Source organism: Corvus brachyrhynchos, unplaced genomic scaffold, assembly GCF_000691975.1.
Source record: "Corvus brachyrhynchos isolate BGI_N302 unplaced genomic scaffold, ASM69197v1 scaffold580, whole genome shotgun sequence".
NCBI classification, from domain to species: Eukaryota; Metazoa; Chordata; class Aves; order Passeriformes; family Corvidae; genus Corvus; species Corvus brachyrhynchos.
The window spans coordinates 528,725-530,331 of NW_008240032.1; the positions used below are offsets into that span (position 1 = coordinate 528,725).

Consider the following 1,607-nt stretch of genomic DNA (forward strand, 5'->3'; position numbering starts at 1 on the left):
CTGAAGCTGTTCCCAAAACCCCCAAATGAACGGGAATTGTTCTCTCTGCCATCTCAGCCTCCAGAGCAGTCACCCCTGGGCTCTCCCAGCCCCGGGCTGGCTCCGTCCCATTCCCAGGGAGCTTCTCCCGCTCGTGCAGTCCCCGCACGTGGCCGCTGCTGGCCCAGAGCCGCTCCCTCCCATCGGTTCCCAAGCAGCCCCTGGAGCAGGAGAGCTGGGAGCTCCTGCCATCCATCTCCTGAGCTTCTCTGTCCCTCCAGCAGCAGCTGGGATGGGGAGGCAGGAGTTGGTGCTGGGAGCTCCCAGGTGGGCTCAGGAGAACGTTTGGATCACGATCTTTGCCTCCTCCTTTCCCTTCCCTGGCGAGTGCAGAGAGGCTGGAGGGTGTCAGCTGTGTGAGTGCCTGACGTGTGTGGGGTTCCTGGAGCTGGGAGGAAAATCAGGAGTGGGGAGATGGAATTGTTCCCTCAGCTTCCACCCCGGAGTATATCAATATTTGGATTATATCAGTTTATGTTTAATGATTGATGCCTGATAGAAGGGAGATGCTTATGGTTTCTGTTTGCATTTTATACTTATTTTAATCATGCTTTGCTTTGTTTTGTTCTTTTTTTCTTCTTTTTCTGTTTTGTTGTTTGTTTTTTTTTTTAATTGCAGCAGCTGTTGCCGGGTAAAAAGTTTTGGGAATCTGATGATTCCAGCAAAGATGGACCAAAAGGGATATTTCTGGGAGATCAGTGGAGAGACAGTGCTTGGGGAACATCAGGTAGCTCAATTATTTCCTTAATTTAGTTGGGGTTGAATACAGAAATGTGCAATTTATTTACTCAAAGTCGCTGGCCAGCCTGGATGACACAGCTTTGAAAAGATTTGAAAACCCACCTGGATTCTATAATGAAAAAAAAGCCAAACAGAAAAGCTCACATTGCTTTGTGATAAAATTAAGATATCCGTAGGTGTCTGAACACTGTCCAATGGGAATATGTGTAAATTTGTGTTTATGTGCTTAAAAATCTTAAATTGCCCTTAAAATTTCAGCTTCTGATGTGTTTTCTGTCTTGGGATGGATTAACTGAAAGTTTGCACAAAGATATTGGAGAACAAGGTGAATAAAAAAAGAAACCCCTTCATTTTTTCAGTACTAAACCAACCAACCAAAAGCCAGCATTAGTTAAAAACAAATAAAATAATGTTCTGAATGAGTGTTGAGTTAAATCTGCCAAGGATTTTGTTCTTGCATCAGAGGCTGTCCCTGCTTTTGGACTCGAGGGGAGAGCAACATTCAATTTAAAAAGAAAAAAACCCGAGGTTTTGAATTAGTATTGAATTTTATCTGCCAAGGATTTTGTTCTTGGCTCAGAGACTGTCCCTAATTTTGAACTTTGGGGGAGAATATTCAGGTTGGTTTTAGGTAAACGGCAAAAAATCCCCTGCAAGTGCTGGGATTGAAATGCTGACCTTTGATTTGTTCTGTCCTTGGCTTCTGCGTGTAGTGAATCTGCTCCTGAAGCACTCCCGGGTGTCTGCTGCAGGTCCCAAAACCTCCAGCTCCCAGGAAATGGGATTTACAGCTCCCAGGAAATGGGATTTACAGCAGCACCTCTGTT

At 45.2% G+C, this 1,607-nt stretch overlaps 1 protein-coding gene across 1 annotated transcript in view; it reads left to right on the forward strand.

Moving 5' to 3' along the window:
- PUM1 (pumilio RNA binding family member 1) overlaps positions 1-1,607 on the forward strand; it is a 73,179-nt gene that overhangs the window by 22,643 nt on the left and 48,929 nt on the right. Inside the window, exon 3 of the mRNA XM_017743731.1 lies at positions 658-766. Within this exon, the coding sequence (XP_017599220.1) occupies positions 658-766 (109 nt within the window). The remainder of the gene's footprint in view (positions 1-657; positions 767-1,607) is intronic.